Genomic DNA, 23,311 nt, shown 5'->3' with positions numbered 1-23,311 from the left:
AATCTCTCTACTTTCCTCTCAGTTTTTTTGTGAACCTAAAACTCGTCTAAAAAAAAGTCTTTAAAAATACATAAGATATATCATTCATGTAATTAAAACCACAAAACAAAAATACATTCTCCGAAAGAGACGTATATATAAAAGATTTGGAAGTGGACGTACCATGTTATCAGTGTATCAGGTAATCTATCTCAAAACGGTTATGTGATAATGGGAGAACTTTAGCTTTATTTATGATTTGATCATGTTTAAATAATGAAAATGTATATTAATTATATAATATAAAACATTCTAAAGAAATAATTCCAATTAATTGTTCTTCCTGGTTTTGATTAATATCTGTTTGTCCAAGAGGCATAAGTTTACATTGTATCCATTAAGCAAGAGACAGTGCCTATCAGAGTTGAGAATAAGTGCAGAATGCTTCTATTTCAACGACTATGTGTAAGACTTGATCTAAGAAATCACCACGGTTTCAGGCAGGGCCACCAATAATTGAATTTACCTTCAAAGATCCCTAGTATCAATTAGTATATAGATCCCTAGTATTATTGCACACAATAAGCAATCTTTTCAAGCAGTTCTGCAGGGAACCAGGGCTTGCCATTTTCCCTGTTAGTTCTTCCAAATTCTTAATACTCTATTCTTTGTAGCATTGATATATTCCTTAGAACATCATCTTGCATTCAGTAGGTTCTTTAAAATCTTATCAACTTAGAGCCTTTTTATCTTAAAGTGTAGGTAACTTAAAATTTAGCTTTCCCCCTATTTCCTTCCTTCCACACCCAAATTCAAATCAACATACATTGTGGGGCCTTATCGTGAAAGAAGCAATATCTCCACATCGTGTCTGTTCAACCTTCTTGCCAAAAGCCTGTAAAGGAGCAAGGAGGGACAGTTTCTGCAGATAATCTGGAAGCAGTGTTTCTGTGCATTTTCACCTGAAAGAGGAAGTTAGTTTTTCCCATACAATCAACTCATTAATTTATTCAACAAATATTTTGGGGGTTCCCATTTTGTGCTAGACATTGTTCTAGGCTCTTCCATAGGAGTATAGAAGAATAAAGGGGCATTGAGAAGTAGAAAGGCAAGAATCTTTGAAATAGGAAAGAAATGGGATAAAAACAGCAAGAATGATCTGGATTTTAATTCTGCACTGAGACTTTCAACATTTGATGATACGCTGTGCAGAAAAAATGCAATCAGGCAAACATCTCATACAACTCTCTCCCCACCCCTCTCTTGGCTGTGTAGTCTTCAAACAGCATCTTAATGTAAAAGCCTAGTACTATTACAGCATTTATTGTTTACATTTGGATAATTTTAAAATTTCACTGGCATTTCCAGTCTCCTAAGTATCAAATTTTGTGTTTCTATTAGCCTTCCCTTTCCTTAAACCCCTGTCTTTTAGGCCAAATCCTATGAGACTTTTTCCTGTCTGCTTGATTACTACCTATTGCAAAGCTAAGTCTCATAGACACAAACCAGCTACTTTCTTTTTTCTTATTATCAAAATATGAACACGCTCCAAAACCATCTACCACATATTTCACAGAAATGGTTGCCAATGACAAACTTTTTAAAAAGAAAACATTGGTCTATATTAGAATAATTTTGTACTCTAAATGGTGTTAGGAAACTGGTGAAAAGTTACGTGATTTCTACTCCATGTGTTTTATTCATCTCTAGTTATAGAAGTACATTTGTTACTTGTGGTCAGGAAGAGACGATAAATAGAATTCAGCAACAGGGAAAAGGACTTTGATGATTTCAGTCTCCAGAACGCCTCTGCCAGAGTCGTTACGAGCTCTAGTAATAAGTATGCGACTTATAATTTTCCCTTTGTAATTTCCTCAAAAATTATTTACCATTCTACTCAAGGTTTAACAAACCTTTTCCTTAATGCAGTCTGTTACATTAAATTAAAAACATTTCAACCAATTTCAGAGCCATTCTACATGAAAAGAAAAATATACAACTTTGACAGGCTAGTATTTACAAGGAAGAAAAGGTCTTAGAAAGTTATTTTTCTCCATCTTTCATATTAGGCAATTACAATTTTTGCCAAACTAAATATCTTGTGAAGATCTTTATAAAATAGCTTCGTAATAAGGCACTAATATCATATTTTACTTTCAAGTGAAAAAGATAAGTCATTTTAAAACATCACTTTACACATAGCATGTAACTCAGTACAATGTAATTCCATATAGAAATCTTCCTGCCTGCTTCTGTTGCAAGTTACCCCAGACTTCTTTCTAACATGATTCTCCTTGTGCACATACTTTAGGAAGATTCCAATGAGTTCCATTTAGTATTTTTGTTGAGAGTCCCAGGTACAAAAACAAAAAACTTATGTGGTTTTTGTTTTATTTATAATCATTCTTATCTAAGACTCATACATGTTTAATAAAAAATCACGGCATGATTTGTCAGTTTCAAGTGATTTGGGAAGAAATGAAGATTTCAGGAATAATGGCAATCCCTGTGAATGTGTCTGTCTGGAAGAGTGCAGCATCCTAATTTGCTGAAATACCAGATGCAGGGTCTTTTGTTCACCAGCCCATCCATCGTGCCTCACAAGTCCTCTGCATATGGTGGCCATTAACACAGAAGAATACATATTTTACAAAGGAACGAACATGTTGTACAAAGTTGGAAGAGTAAGTTTTCCCCTTCGAATGGATTTATTTTTTATAGATAACGATAATTTCTTGGAATAAAATAGTCGTCATTTTCATCTAACAACAGCTTATGAAAATCTGTTTGCAGCCTGGACTAAACAAGATACTTCTTGGTATAAATAATATGACTAAACCACTTCAGATTTTGGCAGTTAGATGCATTCAGATCAACTGTACTTTTATCTCCTTTTCTATCAATTAATATATTAAATTACAAGCACATTGAGATCAAGTGTGCATTTGTAATATTTTGTTGTTAGGTTTTATATATATGTGTGCACACACACACTTAAAGCAGATTATCTAGATAATAGCCCTCCAAATAATTATTGGAAATATACATATTATCTTAATTCCCATACAATCAATCCTGCTTTTATTGTCAGAAAAAGTTTAAGCTGCATGATTCGCATGTATTAAGTACTAAAGAAATATTTTTCTGTTGAATTTACCTGGTTACCCATCCATATTTGAGAGGCCCTGGGGAAGTCAGCTCAGCAAGTTGTGTAGTTTGATTTTGGCTGGACTTTGTTTGTTGATGTAGCCATTTCATAATTTCATTACTGCCAGCTTGAATTAAATTTGAACTGAATCTTTCAACATATGAAGGCAAGTCATACTTATTTGAAAATGAATTACTGAGTGATTCACTGATGAAGCATTCTGGGGATGCTGGAAACATCGCTGGATGATTTAATAGACCAAATGAAGGTATATCCAGAGGGTAAATTTATTGTGGCTACTTCATTTGCAACATATGACCCCATAACTCTCCATGCACAACTGGTTTTATCTTACCTCCAACACTGGACATCCTGGAGGAGTCCTGATGAGAGCTGGATTTATTGCGGTTTTGATTTTTTCGCTTGTTGGCTGCTCTCACAGATCGAAGAAGGACCTCACTTGCCTTGAAGAAGGCCACCATGAACGGCTGTTTTGACTGAGGCCCATGTCTTCCCACCACACCAGCAGATTTTACATTGATACTTCGTCCTAGAACAGAACGCACAAGCACTTGGTTCACGAGAAAAAGAGAACGTTTACCTGACGTGAATGAACTCTGCGGGTACTTTGAAAAAGGGATAAGTTTGAAAACATTATCAGAATGTTTTCTTTTCAGGCCAAAGATTCTTATAAACATTGAAAGTTTACTATTACAGATAATTATCCATGCTTGGTTTTCATTTTGCATCATTCGTCCACCACGGAACACCCTCGAGCTGCCTTCACTGATAATTCTCAGACCTGGAAGTCAGCAGTATGATAAATGGAAATGTTTATATTATCAACGGAATATATTTATATATTATAAATGGAATGTCTGCATTAAATAACAATTTTAAAAATATCAGCTGAGGGCTCTTCTGCATTCAGTGCCTTATAATTTTCCTCTAAGGGATAAAAACTGAATGGCTGGCTGGGCCTTTCTGTTTTCTCCAGCTTATTCCATGCCTTTCAAGTGTTATCTAGTGCTGATAGCCTTCCCCCTTCACCACCGGCCTGCGCCCAGTAAACTTTACAAAGCTATGCTCTACTTAAAGCTCTTCACAGGTCATTCTAGAAGCCCCTGTCTGGGATGGAGGTTTGCTCTAAGCTTCAGTTCTTTCTCAACGTGAACTACTTTGAAGTAAACATGGACATTTCAGAATTCCTACCCCTCTGAGTTTTGACACCTGAACGTTTATCAAAAGGATTTCAAAAGATGCAAAGCAAGCCTGGAGACTCTCAGAAAGGAGAAAAATTCTAGGCGAGCTTGGAGACTCACCTTTGTCTCTAAACCAAGCTGCAACCCAGACTCTTCTGAGCCTGTTGGTGTGGTTGTGTATCAGAGAATGAGTGCAGCCAGGACCTGTACAGGAGCGAGTTAGGAGTCAGGGTGTCCTGGAGACTGAAGTAGACGTGGATGAAGTACCTTTCCCATTGGAGTACCAATAATAACACTTATAATAATGCCAAATATGTTTGGGGTGCTTGCTATGTATGTGCTATGCATTTTTCTAAGTGTTTTCCATGAATTATTTAATTTGATTCCACAAATATCTTAGGAGTTAGGTATTAGTATTTTCTCCTTTTTATAATTCACTCTTGTTATGCTCTTCTAATTTAAAATAATTATCACTGAAATTTTTAAAAATATATATATGTGTGTATATATGTGTATAAAAATATATATATAAATTTAAAAATATATATATGTGTGTATATATATATATAAAGAAAACCATATATACATTATAAAGAAAACCATTGGCTGATATTTAGTTCCATGAAAATCACCCAAAGAGGATGAACTATTTAACCTTATGTTGTAAATTTAGTTGAGAATTACTCAAAACTCATGCAAAGTTTCTACTCTAGATACAGAAGTTACCAGTCTTTTAAAAGTACCATATAATGTGGTTTGAAATATGTGCATGATTGACTCTGCCTTGCCCCCTGAGAGATGTGCATGTTTTCTTAAAATATTTATTCAGTAAAGACTGTGGAGCAACCTCAGTCCATTATAAGACCTGACCCACCTTAGAAGAAAGAAAAGGAAAGCAAGTGCCTGAAACAGCATCAATGCATTTTAGCAAATAAACTCTTGCTCTTAACAAAATTTATTTTGGCAGCATAAACACTTTTGTGTATACTTGTATTGTGCAGAGACCTTCTACCGTCAGAAAATGAGACTGTGTCATGTGAGGCTGTGCAGCTGTTGGGAGGGACATAGAGGTCTTTTAAATGTGGTGGTATTGGTTAAAAAAAAAAAGTGCGTGAACCAATGCAGACGGTATTGGCATCCTCAACAACTGTTCTAGAATATATTGGGAAAACTTATTTGGTTCCTACAAGTATTAAAATGTCTATCGGCCTTACAAATGCCACTACACTCAGTCCTACCGAAGAAAGAACTTACAAATAATCAAAGCAGTAAACCTTAAACAAATAAGCATATAGGTTTCTCTTTCAAATGCAAACTTACAGTGGCTCTAGGCCAGAGTCTATATTTCTTAGAAAAACTCTATCACTGGCATAAATGAAAGAGGCAGTCTGATTTGTGGTCAGAGCAGTTTCCATTCTACTTCCACTGTAACAAATGTATTAATTCAGCTCAGACTTCCTCCTTCTGGCAGCCCTTTTGCTGTAAAAAGAGAAATTAGAAGTTCCAGCCAAATACCATACCTTGAACTGACCCACTTCAATACATAAACACTTTTACAACATGTTTATTCAGGTGTAGCACTTGAAATTGGTTTAAGATGTTTCCAGTGACAGAGAGCTCAGCAAAAGAAAAAAAAAAAAGACCTGAGAAACTTAACTGTTATGGAATAGAATAACTGGCAACCTGTTCTTCTAATTTTTGATTTTTTTTTCTGTCTTGGAGTACAACATAAAAAGTATTTGTTGAGCTTTTATTTTGATTTTTTAATGAAGTGTTAATTTAACAGGAACTAAATTTTTACTTGTCTATATTGATGACTGCAGAAATCATTTTTAATATACCATCTTTCTAATACCGAAATAGGTTGCTACGAAATGTTCACAAATGGAATACTACACTGAGATCGGTTTTCCATTCATTATAACACACACTGACCCTTTTATAGTTAAATAAGCACTTAACATAAAGTTCCAAGTTTCCTTTGGTTTGCAAGAGTTTCTTTTATTATTATTCTAAAGACTTTCAATATTTTAATTTTTATCTGTGGAGAAATAATACTGCTCTAAAGATTTATGTTCTGAAAACTGTAAAGATGTGTGTATGTTACAAATATGGGTTTCTTGGGCTTTACAAAGGTGGATATTGTGTGTGAAGCAAAGTACCCTTCAAACCAATGTGAACTCCCTTTAAAATAACTTTTGATATTATTAAGTTTCCTCTCGGTTTCCTTTTTACTTCAGCAATGAGGTGACTATTAAGATTCCATAAGTTAATGCTTGCTCAGTTACTCTCGGTCTTAAGCTACACCATAGAAGCATTAACTATTTGACCTACTCCTTCAGGCACAACATACCTACGTTGATTATGTTGCCTAAACTTTTTGAATGGTTGAACAGTTGCTTTTGTTAGAAGTGTCATTGGGAACCCAGACTATATTGCATGTATTGAAAATAGTGAATCTTTTATAAATTTACTTGAATTTGTTGAATTTTATTATTAAATGTACAGTATGTTTTAGATATTGCAAATATATAAATAAAAAGCCTACCTAAAACATTTTGATTTAGGAAAACTATATGGGAGTGTGTAGCACCATGGATTTACTTTTCAAAGTTGATCCTTATTTTTGATTTCTAGTTAAAAATAGAATGATAAATAGAAAACATATAAAGATCAAGCATTGAATAAGCAGTGAAAATGAAAGTGAGGTGGGGAAATGAAAAGAGTATCAAAAGGGTGATAAGGATACCAATTTGAGCCCAAGCTTAGTCACCTTAGGATGCAGACATGTCCAGGCACAGCTAGTACGTTGGTAGGCTTAACTCACCAGGCATATATTTGAATGAGTATGGAGCAACCTCATGGGAAACAACTCATCCTAAAGGAAAGGTGAACCCCTAACTCATAGATTCAGAACAATATCCCAGTGGGTATAAGGAAGCAGTGATTTTGCGTAACTCAGAGTTCATTTGGCACCGCTCCAACGGTTGCACGACTAACTCCTAAACAGCAAAGGGATTCAAAAAATCTAATAGAACTGTTTTTACCAAAGTCCCTGTAAAATACTGGGAGGGCAAGGTAGCACTACTTTGGAACTTGGATAACCGTGTGACCAAGTGGTAGAAAAAGATTCTTCCCACTTCAGAAGAGTGGCTTCTGCACAGCTCCACACTGGCACAGAATGACAGCAACAAACATAGGTCCAAGATTATCTCCTGTACCAGCAGCAGCATTAGCTTCGGGGAGTGGTAGCAGCTCAAAGGTGAGCAGAGCAGCAATCTGATGGCATTGGGAGTTTTAAGGTACACGAACAACTGTACCAAAGCGAGAGGCAATGCCGGTGATGGGATGAAGTGGCTCTTAGAGCAAGAGGACACTTCTCTTACATAATATCCATGTTCCAATGTTGTGCATTAGGAAGGGGGAACGGAAGTGATTTGCTAAATGAGTGGAGTGATAACAAGAGAGGGAGAAGAAGCTTGGTTGTTGGGGACTGTGCAAGCTTAAATACACTTGGGTTCTTCCACACAAATGGGAGGCGAGAGGAGTTAGGAAAGGTTCCTTGAAAGATACACCAGCATTCCAGTGATTTCGCTGGTGGCAGCTAGACCCAAAGAAACATCGTTTGTGTGCAATTATCCCAGGTCTGTGTATCATACACTTCTTGGATTATAAAATGAAAGGGGTAATGAGAACAAATGTAGGAGTCCACAGTTTGGTATTGGCAGAGGTATTGTCTTCTGCATTTACAAAAAGAACACCCATTAAATCTTTGCATATCAAACTTTTTTAGAACTATTCATACCTTGGCCATCTTGTTTTTGTCTCAAAATTATGATACAGATACTGAGAGAAGAGAAACAATTTGAACAGCAAATATATGGGTGTATTATTTCTCAGTTTTATTAACTACAGAGTGAATTAAGATAGGGGTAGGATGACGTCTTCTAAAGAAATGATTATTCTTTTCACACAGGAATCAAGAGGGAAGTTTGTGAGGCTGCGGCTCTAACCTACTAATTTTGCCGTAACTGAGGCTGGAGGTTCAAGACTTCCAGATCTGCACCTCTGACGCTGATGACTTTGTATAAGCCCGGGGGTTAGCGTATTGTATTCACATCTGCCTAGAACACAACTAACAATTTCAAATATAGAGTCATAGAGAAGGTAGGCTGGCAAACCAAAGATCCATCCCAACTCACTGGTTTTGTATTTCAGACTATTCTTTTTGGAAAATGTGACTTTCAAAATGTTTATTTCTTTAAAAACAGGGTTATTAAAGGAGACTCTGACATAAAACAGCTCTTTAGAGACATGTTGATGTTATAAGGATAAGTGCTTCCAAATATGAGCATTTAGTTTCCCTCCAGAATACACAGTTTGAAAAACATTCATTTGAGGATTTATCAGAGACTAAACGTTGATATCTCTAAGATGTTAGCATAAATTCCAGTTTGGTTTTTCTCCTATAAACCCACAGTAATTGACTGCTTAACCCAAAACACCTGTGATGAAACTTGTGCACAAATTACCTTTCCTTCATTTCAAAACAGATTCTTGCAGCAGCTTTTATGGACTATTTCACAGAAAACAAATCAGTGCATTGTTTCTCATTCACAGATCCTCCTGATCTTTGCTTATTTTCAATCTGTGATTAAATTTGATTCTGGTGCTCTTAAATTATAGTTTCTGTGACTCTAAATTATACTGGAATTTTACCCTTTTTAGAAACAGATGATTTAAAACGTGCAGAATTCTCTGCCCAGCATATAGACTAAATCGTTTTTATATCAGATTTTAAGGAATGTGGGGAAGACAGAATTTTGTCTACTTAAATCCCATATAAATTTTAACTCAGTGTAACCTTAAATTAAGCACATTATAATCTAGCTATGAATTTCAACTCGGTTATAATTTGATGAAAAATTTGCATAGTTTCTAGTTTTATAGTGAAAGCACAGATGTATTGCAAGATATAAGCACATGGATTTGAAATATCACAAACAGAATTTTACATTTGTGCTCAGAACTTTGTAAAAATTTTTAAGATGGTTTACATTGCCTTATAATCTCAAACAACAACAAGGAAAAACTGGGATTTTAAACTATTTCAGTGACACTGGAAACTCACAGTAAAGTGGTATTTGAAAAAAAAATATTTTGAACTTGAGTGCAAGGTAGTAAAATTTTTGAGTGATTCTTCATAGCAATTCTGGGTTTTTGTATAACAAGCCAGGCTCTTCACGCAATGCCTTTACTAGATCTTTCTGTTCTCTTCTTATATTGGCATTTAAAAGAGTAAATTAAACATATCCACTTTGTTTTATATGAGATATCACATATTTACAATTGTATATTCATCATTAAAAAGTGTAAAAAACAAAAGAAGGGACAAATGTAATAATAAATGTGACTGTGGATAGGATTCTGTGGCTGATAACAAAGGGGAAAAGGGTATGAAATGGAAGAAGGGCCATTGGGAACCGTATCTTGACGCACTGCTATGAATTGTGAGTTGGGAGCTATCTGTAGACAAGAAATGTGGTTACAATTCCTGGTAACACAGCAGTAGAAGAAATCCATTTTCCTCTATGATCGGGGTTTGTGAAGAGTAGAGAAGTTTAAAGGAGGAAGAGATTTTTAAAAGAGTTGAAATTCTTTACAAAAATTTTGCAGAAGGGACTGTAATGCCCTACAGTTTGAGAAAGTGGTGGGGATTCGAAAATTAGATATTTGGTCAGAAACACTGGCATGATGACCCTAGGAGTGACGGGGAAAAACGCAAATAGTTGAGAACTGAAGCTCCTGAGACTCCAGGAAGGAGGGACTGGGGAAAGAAAGGCTGAGAACCATACAGGAACAGGGCCAGAGGTTTGTGCCTAGTTGTGGAAACTGTCCAGAAAGCTCAAATGTGTTATTGCACTGAGGGTGGGACTGAGGTGATGGAAAACGATTAGTCTCCTTCCACGGGACATCAGTCTGAAATGAGGAGGCTTACGTCTCAGGCGTGACAAGCCCAGCACGCCTTTTGCTCGGGCCCTCTTTTTAGCTAGTGGAAATATGAATCACAAACTAAGAACGGTAGTGTACCTTCACATACGCACTTGCTTTTTAACAGCTCTTCTCTTTATATATAGTGCCTTTCCCCTGAGACCCTATGAGCTTTACAGACATCATCTGTGGCATGCCCCTAAACGATTGGTTAGCAGTTGGTCTTACAACCCTCATTTATTTTAAGACAGCAGAAACATTCTTTTCACAAAATTATGGAAAGAGTGAATTATTTTTAGCTTTTTTTCCAGTTATTATGTGACTTTTTAAAATAAAAAGTATACATACACATACACTTCTTTCTTTTAAAATCATAGGGAATTTAAATAAAACTATAAGGAAGCAGAGTTTCAGCAGAAATCGACCAAAAAGTCTTTAAAAACTATTTCCATGTGTTAAGATATCAGCGAGGAAAGCTTTTTGACTTCAAACTTGTTTTAGTTTGTTTGATGGTAGTGAAATTAATTTAATTTCATACTCTGCATTTTATCTATAGTGGATGAAAGTGGTCTTTGAAGTGAACTTAATGCAATTACTTGGGAAATTTATGAGTATCTAAAGGAAACAGTCTTTTTTGCCAGCTTATATGATATATTATTCAAAAGAATTTTTATCATACAGAAAAGCATGGTTCATTAAATGTTTGACCTTTCCTTTCAGTTTGATGCATGAAACTGTGAAATGATCACAAGCTACTTCCAGAATCTTTAGACTAGTCCGTACCACCAAAATGGAAAACAAACAAATTATTTTGACACCTAATAAGAAGAAAGAGTGAAGAGAGGAAAAGAGATTTTCCAAAATATGCAGTGAAGCGCTGATACTGAGATACTTAATATATATACCATGATAAGTGTCTATTTTTGCCCCCCAAAAATAGAGTTAAGACATTTAGGACTTAATTCTTTCTTTCACATATGAAGGTTGGATCACAAAACATTCCTCTGAGTGAAGAGAAGCAGAACTGTTCTTCACCAGTTTCTCACATCTCTGGCTATGTCAAGAATGTAAACTGGCCTGCCCCACGTAAGGAACCAGTCACAACATGAGATCTCACACCACCGTGATGCCATGGTGGCCCCCAGAATGAAAGCATCCTTCTGAGCTGTCTACATGCAAAATAATAGCTGGTTCCCAAGAGTGTTTACCTTTTGGTCAACCTGGCCCAGCAGCATCATCTGCTCTCATAGTATAAGTAGAACTTTCATATTCCTGTCAGTTGTATTACTTCAGAGAGAAATCATGTGAATACCTCCACATATAAATATAGCTGACCCAAAAGCAATAACAAGCATGACTTGCGGAAGGATCAGGGAAATTGAGAATCGAGATTTTACAGAAGCAACAGCTGTCATCTATTGAAGCTAGGTATTTTACAGTTGATTACATACATCATCTTATTTACTCCTTACAACAAGACATTGGTTATATTCTAAAAATGCATAAAATAAGGCTCAGGGAAGGGTCAGATTTTTAACTGAGCCCCCCTGTCAATCCTAAAGTAGTAGGCTATTCCTCCAAGTACACAGTGTTCCCCTTCGCTGGGAGTGGTTAGGGCTGATGCTTTCGTCTTGGGTCTGTGCTTTCCACCTTGAGAAGACAGGAGGAAAAGCATCTAGCTCACAGATCTGCCAGGGACACACCCATCATTATGTCTGTCAAGAACAGAGTTACAGCTGCTTGTTTTGTTAAGTTCAAGATCGGACATTCCTTACTAAGTAGGAAGATAAGGACTCAACATTCCTTACCAGCCATGAAAGGGCAGGTGGTTTTCCCAGTTTCTATTGCACTTAAATTGAAACTTGTCACACTACAGTGAAATTAGTATGCATCTTTAAGGAGCTGGGATATGTAATTTCCCTATTAAAGCATTTTCCCTGTAATTTCAAATTTTGATCACCACTGGCAATGCATACTATTACTGGCTTTGGTTGTTAGATGCTTTTGTTTCTTTTTCGGTTTTCTATCCCCTGTGAGCTTACACCAGGTGTGCCCAAGTTTAACTCAGCAGAAAAGAACCAATTGACTGATCCTGCCTGATACTAACTAAACATTCTCTCTTCTCCCCATTGTGCTCTTGGCTCATGACGCAAAACCAGCACTGTTATTATTTTTACAATATGTCTTTAAGAAATGTGTACCAGCAATAAGTTAAACTTACAGTGGAAAGAACAATGGGAAAGACAGAGTTAACTCTAGTGCATTACGAGAATAAGGAGAATCTCATATTCTTCATGGCCCTAACTTGGTATTACCATGAAAATATTTACCCCTCAGATCATTACTTAAACCAGAGTTAGAGTCTAGAATAGAGAATTTAACAAACAACAAAAACTGGAATCTGCTCCTGACATTGGCAATTGTTTGGCAAGATTGGTGCACCATGGTTACTGTTCTGAATTAGGGAAAATCGAAAACAGAAATACAGATTTAGCCAAACACTTTCATATCCCTTTTCATTAAGGGAAATCTAAAAAATGGTAAAATACATCTGTCACCAGATAAAGAAGCAAGACTAACTCCTGTTTGTCTCTGTTTACTTTAAATCATTGATTTCAAAAGTCTTTTTCATGTATGTTTTTGAGTCGTGATGCTAAAATTTGGATAAGCAAATTATGTTTACCATATGGCTCTCATTCAAATATAAACATACTATAAATTAAAATAAAGAAAATTGCCTTTAAAACCTAGTTTTAAAACATTGTATATATAATGAACATAGTAAAACAGCAAATTCAAATTTTTCAATTTATTACTGAATATATTCTGTAATCAACATCTATCTATAAAGAAAAATTATTTTCTTTCTACTACTCATTATTCAAGACTAGACTAGGCTATGAGAAGCCCATTTCAAAGTACTGATCAGAGAAAAATATAATATAGATACCAAAAATAGATACAGACCTTAAAAAGAAATCAGAGTCATGATTCTTCATTTTCAACAGAACTAAGGGATCTGTAAATTACATTCAAAACATTGTTCAAAATATGAGGTTTTTAGAAAAGCAGTCATAGTTCACCCAATTAAGCTCTGCTTATGGTGAAAAAAACAAAGGCAAGCACACTGACAAATTAGAAATGAGTTTTATTGCTAGAGATTTTTCTAAAAATTTTTTTTGAGGAAGATTGGCTCTGAGCTAACATCTGCAGCCAATCTTCCTCTTTTTTTTTCTCCCCAAAGCCCCAGTAGATAGTTGTATGTCATAGTCATCTTTCTAGTTGCTCTATGTGGGAGGCCGCCTCAGCATGGCATGATGAGTGGTGCGTAGGTCCATGCCCAGGATCTGAACCGGTGAACCCCAAGCCACCAAAGCAGACCATGCGAACTTAGCCACTACGCCACTGGGCCAGCCCCTGCCAGAGATTTTTCTTTTCAATTTTTTGGAAAAAAAATTACCCTAACGTGTTGCTCCCCAAAACACAATTCCAGTAGTTCAAGACCTCTTTAGGGTTGGAACAACATCAACTTACTACCAGTTTTGATGCTGGGAGGTGGGATGGTAAGAGGAGAAAAAGAATAAATTTGATACTGGCTAGTTGCAAAATGGTAAATTAATAAATTTTGGAAACTGTATGCTTGACTAGCCTCAGGGTGAGTGTACTGCACCCTTGTTTAAACTACAAACTTGGGCACCAGTTGACACTTAAAAAGGGCAGTGAGGGAGGTAGATATGAGGACTCCATGATGGGGTGTATGGATTAAGGGAGAGTAAAAGAGAGAAGGAGAGAAAACAGAGGAGGAGAGCCTATCAAAATACATTAGTGAGCGACATAGGGCACAAAGGGAGGGGGTAGTTCATTATCAAATTCAAAACAAAGAAATTAAATTTAGCTAAATTTAATTATATGTTGAAGTGAATCACTGGCAGATGAAAAGTTACTTTTTCTTCTTTTCATTTTATGAATTTATCAAATTAACTATAATTGTGCAAGGAGCTAAAAGAAATATTGAAATACTTAGATTTAGAAAACAAAAAATATAGTAAAAATGCTGTTACTTTTTGTGGGCTAGATCACAACTAAATTCCAGATAGAAAATATAAAAACCCAGAGGTAATTCCCCAACAAATCCAACATAAAATTCAATTTTGTCCCAAAACAATCATTATTAATAGTATGGTTTTATTTGGAAATGATAAAAATACACTTATTGTTTTCAGTTTGGAATTTAAACAAAATTCATATAATTTGTGAGAGTCACAGTATGTAAGAGATGGCTCTGAAAACAAATCATTTTTAGTTTCATGGGTAAGATTCTTAAACTTTCTAAGGCTAAGTTTCCTCATGTACAAAATGGGATAATTATAGTGAAAATAAAGCAGACATTCCATTTCAAGAGCTTAGCAAAATACCTGGCATTTAGTAAGTTCTCAGTCAATGTTAGTTTCCATTAGTTATTAATATTATTTCGATTGACCATCACAGCAAATACATGGTTTGAATGCTTATTAAACATGAACTAATGATGTACCTAAGAAGTAAAACTTGGATTAATCATGAAGAACTAAAAAATATGAAATATTAGCAGGGAAGAAGAATCGATGTTGGTAAGAAGTACTGCCAAAGTCAGGGTATAAAAAGCAGATATTTATATAGACAGAAAATAAAGTTTTGATAAATAGAGTGAGTTTGAAAATACGTGAAGTATAGTTTATGAAAATCTTACATGAATAATAAGAGAATTAATAAGATTTGGGGTTGAACAAAGTAGAAATTTAACAGTCCTCCAATATTTATGTTTAGCCACTCCAGCCATGAAAGGCATATTGATGATTTCACTCATTTTTATGCAGTGGGAAAATGGCACAAATCTAAAGCATACAGGAAAGATTTATGTTCTCTGATGTGCTTTAAGACATTACATGAGTTAGAAAACCCATAGGTCACAGCTTACATGGGTTTGGAAAATTAACAAATGCTGATTTTAAACCCTAAGGGAAATCTATGTCATATTTATTTTCAGTAGAAATCTAGTCATTTTTACCATAAAGACACAGGAATTCTTCTCAATGGAAGCTTTTCTGAATCATTCACGTAATATAACCAATGCAATTGTTTCTTTTAGACATCTTTTAAAGACCTCTCCATGGCTTGATTCATTAAAAAAATGATTTTTAGAAACAAATGCATTGCCATAAATTAATTTGTGTTTTAATGTTTTTGAAATTCTATAGAAATATGATAGAAACAGAAGCCACTATAAAATGTTTAAGTTTTATGTTTCGTTACGATTCTGGAAAACACCCTGGCACTTAAAGAAAATATAATCCTACTAAATGCTATAACAAGAGCTTTCTAGATACCTTAATCATTGTAGATTTTCAACTATGAATTTATATCTGATCCCTCACATGATTACTTGAGAATGTGTTTATGCCTGGATACTCCCCCTCTACACAAACACACACACACACACACACACACACACACAGGCGCGCGCGCGCTTCTCCCAAAAGAAAATTCATGGGGTATCTGACATTTCTTGCTTCTCTTTACCAGTTTCTCTATCTCTGATTATATATATCTTGAGTTTTGGTTTGAAAGTAACTATTTAATACCAGGCTCCTTTAAAATGGTACATTTCTATTCATTGTACCCTCCCTGAGTACAATATTTATCCACGTGTAATTTTTAACGTGTAAATATGTGCTTATGTGTTAAAATTACCTGAGAAATTATCTCCCTGGAAAAAAGGTCAAATACCTGGTGAATTCTTCCAGGCACATATAGCTCATTCCCTCACAGTACAAACATAGCCATTAACTGCCATTTCTTAGGCACTTTTTTCCTTGTGTCTTAAATCGGCCCTTTTTGCACATTGATTTAATTTCTGGACTATGGGGAAGAGTTCAACTTTACGTATTCATTTTATTTATTTAAATATTTGAAGATAACTGTTCTTCAACTATCCTCCTAATTTATCCTTAAATATTCATCCAAAAGTCAAGCAAGTCTGCTCAATTATCCTTAACGTGAAGCACTACATAAGGGACTACTTCATTTAGACTAATATTTACCTAGAACAAATCGTAGGAGTATACGTTCCTTTTTTCTTTGTGAACATTTAGCAAAATATGTGATTCTTGCAGTTTCTTGGACGAGGAGACTCTCTCATTTATTTATTTGAAACCAATTGTCATCACCGTAAATTCAGCAAAAGGGAGCCATATGGTTTTATGAACAAAAATGACTTAATTGCTCTATAAGATAAAGTTCAGATAAGGGAAGAGAATATTATCAAATCTTAAAATGTTTAAAAGATCCTCTGATAAGTGGACATAATTCAACTTTTTGAACTTAGATAAATAATAATGAGAAACTGTAGTCAAAACAGCAGGACGAAAAGAAAAATATCACCCTTGATCTCTGAATTTCTTCTGCTACTTATTAGCACTATGTCAGCTGATATTCAGATTAACCAGCCACATAGATCATCTGACCCTTGACACAGATAAATAGTCATCTGACAAGACGGGGCTTAATTTGGAGATTTTTCCCCTGAGGTAAAAATGACTGTCTTAGGGATCCTAAGAATAATACAACAAACTTATTTAACCAGATACTTCTATTTAAAAACAGCAGATTCCAGGACTTATTAAATTTAAGCAGATATTACATTAAGAACTCATCTCTCCCACACAAACACGCTCACATTTAGTAAAGGTAAAAAAAAATCAAGTTAGTAACTTGTACATTTGTTTAATATATAATGACAGGAGGACTTTAGATACTAGAATATATATTTTTCTAATTAGGAATATATATTCTATAATTCAAAAGATGTCATGGAATTTTTGAAAAATCTGCTTTTTTTAACACAGAATATTTAAAAGATATCACAGGATATGGCGATTTTGAAGAAAATTTTTATCAGTATGTTCAATTATGCTGTACACAGTAAGGAACAATAGCAATAAAAAACATTTCAAGGTGGTATAAAAAAATGATTAATCCCATTCTTTCTTATTAACGCAGTTGTAGCAGTTGTCAATTTCCAGGAATGAACAATAAAACTCCTACAAGTTGAAGAGTAGAGAGCAAGGCAAAACCCTGGGTAATAAAAATTTAAAAATACACACTTTCAATTTAATCATACTAATAACTAAAGTTAAGACGTTTTTTAAGCTTGCAAAATAATGTTGGTCAAAATAAAAGAGGATGAAATTGTTGGTGCTTTCAGAAAGGCTCTGATACGTATGATTTCTAAAAACGGAATAGAGAAAACTCTCGTGTACCAACAAGCAGAAAAAGGCTATAACTTTACCCCTTACAATGTCTGGGAAATACAGCTGCATGGGTGATAATCTGAGAAGGAGGCAACAATTGCAATGGTTTATTTCCTTGACTTTCAAGGAGCTCTGCTCTGATGTTCTTCCAATGAATTCATAAGGTATCTTCAACTTTCTGATTATTTTATAAGAAATGTCATTTATATAGTGGGGACTTTATGCAATTTTTTATAAATATCAGCACAACATATATTAGGAACTCTTGGGCCCCACTCTTGAGCAAAGACTATCACTATTTCTTTAACCATGTGTGCTAGGAATACTAAAATACTGCTTGTAATTCTACAATCTTTTTAAGAAGCCATCTTGATGCATCAGGCTTGCTAATAGGTTTACTAAGGCAAACACTAGTAATTTACACGCAGACATCTCTGGGTTGGAAAATTTTTCTGATGGTAATGCAGGCTAGCCTTTAATCAATTATCCCTATGTACAGCCCCAGTGAGTGACAAGAAACTTGTTTCCCTTATATTCATTGACGCAATTAATTATCCCCAAAATAACTATGTTATTTTTTCTAGGAATAAAATGGATGGGACTCAAGAAAACTACCACATTAAGTACTAATAATTTGATATTCTCTGGTACCTATAAATAACTAACCAATATAAGCAATCAATTGATCATGACATATATCTCTGAATGTTTATTTCTCTTGGCTTCATACCCTAGATTGGAATAAATTTAAAAGTTTCCTATCAATAATCGTTTTATCAACCAAAGTTATTAGACATGAGTCTAATAACATAACCATCTATACACTGTGCTGCCAACTCAAAATTTAAGAACATACATGAATAATCTTACCTTTCTCCAATGGACTATCATTTGTGAATGTATCTAAAACTCCCTTAAGTCATCTGTACAACCTCCACAATAAAAGACCTGATCCTAAATTAAAGCAGTGCCACTTGAAGTAAGTGAAAAGTCTCTGTGCATTTTGTAGTCCAATTCAGCATAAAGACCTTTATTTTATTCCTGTCCTACCACATGCCAGGTACTATCATCTAATACAGCCTCACACTGTCCTTCTAAGGTAATTGCTATTACACTAATTTTATTGATGCTATGGCTAAAATATAGGTTATTATGTCAGAGACAAGATCTGAATCTAGTTTGCCTAATGATTTCTTCTTAGACTTTGTATTTCCAGAAGGAGCTAGCTATTCTATTTATTTATCCTCCTTACTTAAATTAAGTATCAAAACTTTTCTAAGTTACCTACAGCAATAACTATAAATTTCTTTATCTTATATTTAAGCATCAATTATAATGGAATCTAATTTGATAGTTTAATACCTCTGAATCTATTTTTCTGATTTGGCTACAAAATTTAGTGAAACTTTGAAATCTCTGACTTTAAATCTGAATTTTTACCTTGATACTTGGAAATTATGCCACAACTTTGTTCGAAAAAAAATGGATTTTACAGTCTTATTAAAAAAAGAAACTTATAATGTTTCTTGGACGTTAAACAGCACTCTGACAAAACAACATTTTGATGACTTGAATACAAATGAATCAGAAACATACGGATTGAATTTTCCTTGACGTATAAGTGGGTTTGAATAGAAAGGAAAAAAGTCATTGGCAAAATTCATTCTGAGGATTGCCAAACCTAAAATGTCTGAAAGCATAGGGTTTTTTAAAAGACATTCTAATGAACCCAAAAATACTATCTTTGTTTTTCCATCTCTAAATTATTCTATAAAACCAAGTTAGAAAAAAAATTAATTTACTTGGAAGGTTTAAAGTATATAAAGCATCAAACAATGGGAAAATTATAGTGTTTGGGGGGAAAACCCCAAGTCTTAACAGCTAGATTAAATTGCTATCTGTGTAATAAACTCTGTGTGCATATATGTGTAAAGGATAATAATTACCATAGGTTTATTAACAATTTTAATAAAGACTTAATAAGTCAGATAATTAATGTATCTTTATAATTTAGGGAACCGAAAATCTTATAATAAATTAGGAGAGACCTAAGCTACTAATTTACTATTAAAAAAAAGAGTACCTATTTTCTCATAAAAGTCTATTAACCACCATGAGAGAGTGCTTGAGAACTTTGATTTTGCACAATTGGATACAACCACTTGTCTGGAATCTCTAGATTTGGCCATTAAGAAGCAGCAATGTTTCTTTCTTGTTTGCTTGCTCATATGTTCACTTCATTTTGCTGAAACAAATAGATGGAGCTCAGAGAATTATCTATTCTGCAGGAAAAAATGTCAATAGGATATCTTTAAACTCTGCTGCCAAGTCCTTGACAGTTCATTTGTCAAATTTCTAAAAAGCACATTTCACAAACTGACATATTTTCCACAAGTCCTCTGAGGAATCATAATGCTACTTTTGATTTCAACAGTCTTTTGAGTTCCAAAATATATTTAGGCCTCTCTGCTATTTTTTCTTTGCAGGGGTAGGATAAGCAAAATTTAGTAATACACATCACTGACTTTCTCCTCACCTTACGATTGAAACTATTTTAACTTCTGCACTGTGGTTTGCGGTATAAAACTCTGTTCCCAAGTTACACCAAACTGGTTCAGTTAATAATCACCCGAAAATCACAGTTGGGAATGTCTTCTTAGGAGTTACCTGTTCAGTGGCAGATGGTCTGTAAGGGCCTTTTAAATCACAAACTCATTCCATGGTCATTTAAGACGTCTTTAACACCTACAACCTACATTGTACCAAGTACTGAGGGTACAACTGTGAATGAGAAACACACATCCCATGACCTCATGAAATGGATACTCATTCAAACATGTAATCATGATGGTATTACTGTGATTAATTAAAGCAGCAAGTCCACTTCTTTTATGACGTATGATCAAGCTACAAGAATATATATTATACATAAGTGAGATTTCATGTCCCTGCCATGATTTGTCTCCAAATCACTTTCCTAACAGCATCTGTAATCATATTTAGTACATGAAAGTTGCTCTAGTCAATTCTGGACTATTGACTTTTTCTAGACTGTACCATGCCATTTGCCGTTCTATGCATTTACTCACATTGTTTCCTCATCCAGGAATGGATTCTCTGCTCCTATTCCCACCACCACTCCATATACCCCCACAACACCCTCACACCTCATCTCCATTTCTTGAAATCTTATCCAGCTGACCTAGCTTAAAAGCCACCAAGACCATGGTCCTTTTGGCTCTGTCCCCTTTTGACTTAACCATCTCTCTTCTGGTTTCCTATAGAGTCTTGATTGTATCACTATTTTTAGCATTTAGGGCACTTTATTCTTTCTAAACTTAGCTACATATGTCTGTATCTCACGTTATGTTCTTTAACATATCATCTTGCATATATAGGTAGTCAATCATTTTGTGTTGAACAAATGTATAAATGAATAATCAGCAAATGAATGTGAAAGCATGCTATCCTGAGTATCATCCTTTCATGACTTCCAATTACTTTTCCATTATTTCAAATAAAAGATGGTCTGTCTGCTCTGTTTGAAGCAATATCGCAATATCACATCGAAAACATCAGCAGTAACAATGAACGAAGCAGTAATAAGCTGAAGCATCTGATTATTCACATTTACAGAGAAATGTCACATGTAAACGTTCCATGAGGTTGCAGTTAATAAAACTGCGGTACCGGAAGGATCACTTGCTTTTCAAGGCCGTGTATACGCTCTTCCTCTGGTTAAAATCTGTTTTAAGTATTGCTTAAAGGCAATAAGCCAGCTTGCCTAACATATTTAACCCTTTTAATATTTTCATATTAGACAATATTAAAGAGAAAAAGAAAAGCAACAAAAGGCTGCTTTTCTCAAACCTAACTTTTAAAGGATTTGGAAACCTTTGAAAAAAGTGAAATGTTAGTTTAATTTAGGCTCAAAAAAAAAAAAAACCCATAAATAATACAACAGTAATTTAAAGTAAAATTACCCCTAAAATATAAGAGAAATAAATCAAGGAGAGAGTGGAAACTCAAAGTATAAAGGAGTTCTTGGGGAGAAAAAGATCATATGAGAGCAAGATAGAAGTTAAATCTTATAGATAGTAAAGGAAAGAGAACCAATACAAGAGAAAGAATGAAAAGCCAAAGAGAGAAATTTCAGAATTTTCAAGTAGGGGGAGGTAGGAGGGAATTAAAAGGAAACAGGCTGATCATATTTCACAGATCTCTTGAGTTGTTTAGTTAGACATTTCAAGCATATCCCCAAGGAGAAGACTGGGAGAAGCACATACCACTAATTTAATTTTTCTTGTTTGGGCCACATACCAGGGAAGAAACAACTGGCTCACCCCCACAGTGCCGATTTCCCAGTCCCATTTCTGACCATAAATGTACAGTAGTTTAACATTGTAGGAATTCTTGGAAGATTATTTAAATATGTGCTTTTCTCAGTCTACATTTATAATGCTTGAACTTTGAAAATCTTTAATGATAATCTCAAAGCCATAATTGGAAAATAACCTATAATTCAAAATATTTGAATTGTTTATAAAAAACTTTCAAATTCAGCATTATAATTAAAATCTATGGAAAAGTTTGGATTTGGGGGGAAAATGAAACTTATCTATAACCTTTTCACTAAGCATTGTCTTTTTCTAGCTCAAGATCTGAGGCACATGAAACTTTCACTAGACTAACTCTGGAATATATTTAATCTGAGCCTGTCAACCTCATTCCATATACACAATTCTTGGAATAACAACATTGGTTATGGTATTATTCTTAGGCTGTGGATGTGGTTGTAGATAAAACAACACCACTGTGAAGTCCTATTGCTTATAGTAATGAAACCCTTGAAAGAGACTCAAGACAGACTCAACTTTTACTTAACTTTACGGTTTATTAAGCAAGGCTTTAGTGTAATACAGCGAGGAGGAATGAGTGAGCAGACTCTAGGGCTAATGTTTTTGTCGCCTGATCCTGCGAAAAACCAAAGGCAATAAAACTTAAATAAGGCATGTTCTCTAACTAATCATCCCTTTAAAAACTACCCTCCCTAAGCCGGCCCTAACATTTGCAGAGTGTCGGGCAAGAGCATAATGTAGGCCCACTTGGTCTACTTCTAAATATTTAAAAAGTACTAATCAAGATAACAAATCATTAAATAAATTATGTTCTATCCGCCTGTCATCACAATTATAATTTTAAAGGACCTGGAAGTTCTGATTTAAATTTAAGATTTTTGGACTCTTTGAGCGATCAAAAGACAACAAAGCTCTGAACAAATTGGCCTTGGCTTCCCTGGCCTCTTGATTGAATGTGCCAAGACCCCTCTCACCACAGTCTTTGCAAATTCTGTTCCATTTGTCTGAAATGCCTGCCCCCTAACTTCTCCTATTCACATCTTCCTGATCTTTAAGATTGTAGCTCGTATACTTAGAAGTCCATCAGACTCTTCTCAATGTGTAGTGACACGCATTCCATAATATTACGTGACTACTACCTTGGGACTCACTCCACTGCAAGCCTCAGGAAGCCACCCCTGCATTTGCTCATATTTTATCTCTAGCATCAGGCCAAGCACACAGCACATAGTTGCTCAATGATTACTTGCGAGCGTATGAGAAAGAAAGAAAACTTCTAGAGCATCTTAAAAATGAAGATTTCCTACGGACTCCTCCAAAGGTGATCCTGAAGCTGTTGTCTTT

At 34.9% G+C, this 23,311-nt stretch overlaps 1 protein-coding gene across 1 annotated transcript in view; it reads right to left on the bottom strand.

The window, feature by feature from the left end:
- The window catches only part of BMP5 (bone morphogenetic protein 5), a 109,743-nt gene that overhangs the window by 12,938 nt on the left and 73,494 nt on the right, over positions 1–23,311 (bottom strand). Inside the window, exon 4 of the mRNA XM_058553923.1 lies at positions 3,483–3,677. Coding sequence (XP_058409906.1) covers positions 3,483–3,677 — 195 coding nt within the window. The remainder of the gene's footprint in view (positions 1–3,482; positions 3,678–23,311) is intronic.

The sequence above is a fragment of the Diceros bicornis genome, chromosome 14 (assembly GCF_020826845.1).
Source record: "Diceros bicornis minor isolate mBicDic1 chromosome 14, mDicBic1.mat.cur, whole genome shotgun sequence".
NCBI lineage: Eukaryota > Metazoa > Chordata > Mammalia > Perissodactyla > Rhinocerotidae > Diceros > Diceros bicornis.
The sequence above is the reverse complement of the archived record's forward strand: the minus strand, read 5'-3'. Positions and strand labels throughout refer to the sequence as shown.